This window comes from Poecilia latipinna, unplaced genomic scaffold, assembly GCF_001443285.1.
Source record: "Poecilia latipinna isolate Pla-1442-1.1 unplaced genomic scaffold, P_latipinna-1.0 Scaffold5842, whole genome shotgun sequence".
Classification (NCBI taxonomy): Eukaryota; Metazoa; Chordata; class Actinopteri; order Cyprinodontiformes; family Poeciliidae; genus Poecilia; species Poecilia latipinna.
In genome coordinates this window covers 6,958-8,335 of record NW_015118458.1, presented here as the reverse complement: position 1 = coordinate 8,335, position 1,378 = coordinate 6,958, and the positions used below count along the sequence as shown (strand labels likewise).

Below are 1,378 nucleotides of genomic sequence, written 5' to 3'. Positions count from 1 at the left end.
GATAACCTTCAGCATGTTGATATTCTGTGCCGTCTGGATCACCTTCATCCCAGCTTATGTCAGCTCTCCTGGAAAATTTACTGTGGCTGTGGAGATATTTGCTATTCTGGCCTCCAGCTTTGGACTGATACTGTGTATATTTGCTCCAAAGTGTTTCATCATTTTGTTTCAGCCAGAGAAGAACACTAAGAAATATTTAATGAATAAAAAGTAAAAAATAAAAATCTTTCTTTGGAAAAAAACATACTATAAATGTGACATGACCTATATTAAAGCGTATTCAACCTACTTACATTCATCCAATAAAAGAATATTCAGTGAATTTATTCTCATTCGTCTAATGGTTTTGTACAATACTCTGTTATATTTTGACTAAAACGTTTTCAATTGAAATTGGAATTACTTTTAATTTTATATAAAATCTCTGCTTGTGTAAAACAAGACTCATGTTTATGCACACTAAAAATATATATTTATTAATAAGTTGTATTTGAAGAAACATTTCAGATAAACAGACCTTCCTCTATTGTTCACTATTGATTTATAGATCATGTAAAATATCAACTATGTTCTCTCCCTTATTTGTTATGACATTAAGTGGTGAACTGGCACTAGCAAAAAACAAAGTGGAAATTATATTTGTGAATGTTTCATAATGAAACACAAAGGGAGGACACTTTCTTCTAGAAAGATCATCTGACGTATAAGAGGAGGGGATTTACAGATCGGCAAAAGGACAGAAAGATCCGAGTAGAGACACTTGACAAATGGGGATCAGGGCCATTTTTACTGCTTTGAGATTGGCACTGAGTTTGTTGGAGCTGACGTCACTGGTCAGGCTGCCTGGCCTTGTAAATGGCTTAAAACAACAATTTCCTTCCGATCAAACGTCAAAGACCTCCGGTGTCGCTGCTGAGGCCTCATCTGTGAAATGTACTCTGCAGGGTAAACCTCGTTTATCGGCATTCTCAACAGATGGGGACTTTGTTATTGGAGGTGTTTCCACCATTCATTATGAACATTATGCAGTGGTTTATAATTACACCATCCAGCCCGAGTCTCCGAGATGCACAAGGAGGTCAGTAAGAAACAGAGGTGTAGAAATGGTCTTGCATGTGTTTGCTGCAAAGTTTGCTGTCATGTTGGAGACAAATAATTAAATTGCTTTAAAAGTTTTCTATCACAATGAGCTAAATTGCGTATTTTGTTATTGCAGTGAAAATATGATTAAGTTGGAGCTGAAGTTAAAAAAAAATTTTTTTGATCTAGATTGTTTTTTGGATGCATTTTTTTTTAAATTTGAAATCCTGATATTGCCTTGACAGGAAGCACTTCAATATTGTGACGTTCAGATGACTTGCTTATAATTACTTAATGC

General features: G+C 35.0%; 1 protein-coding gene across 1 annotated transcript in view; it reads left to right on the top strand.

Annotated features, from left to right (window-relative positions):
* Window positions 1–1,066: 1,066 nt before the first annotated feature.
* The window catches only part of LOC106943756 (extracellular calcium-sensing receptor-like), a gene marked incomplete at its 3' end in the record, with an annotated part of 7,264 nt that continues 6,952 nt past the window's right edge, over window positions 1,067–1,378 (top strand). Inside the window, exon 1 of the mRNA XM_015027057.1 lies at window positions 1,067–1,078. Within this exon, the coding sequence (XP_014882543.1) occupies window positions 1,067–1,078 (12 nt within the window). The remainder of the gene's footprint in view (window positions 1,079–1,378) is intronic.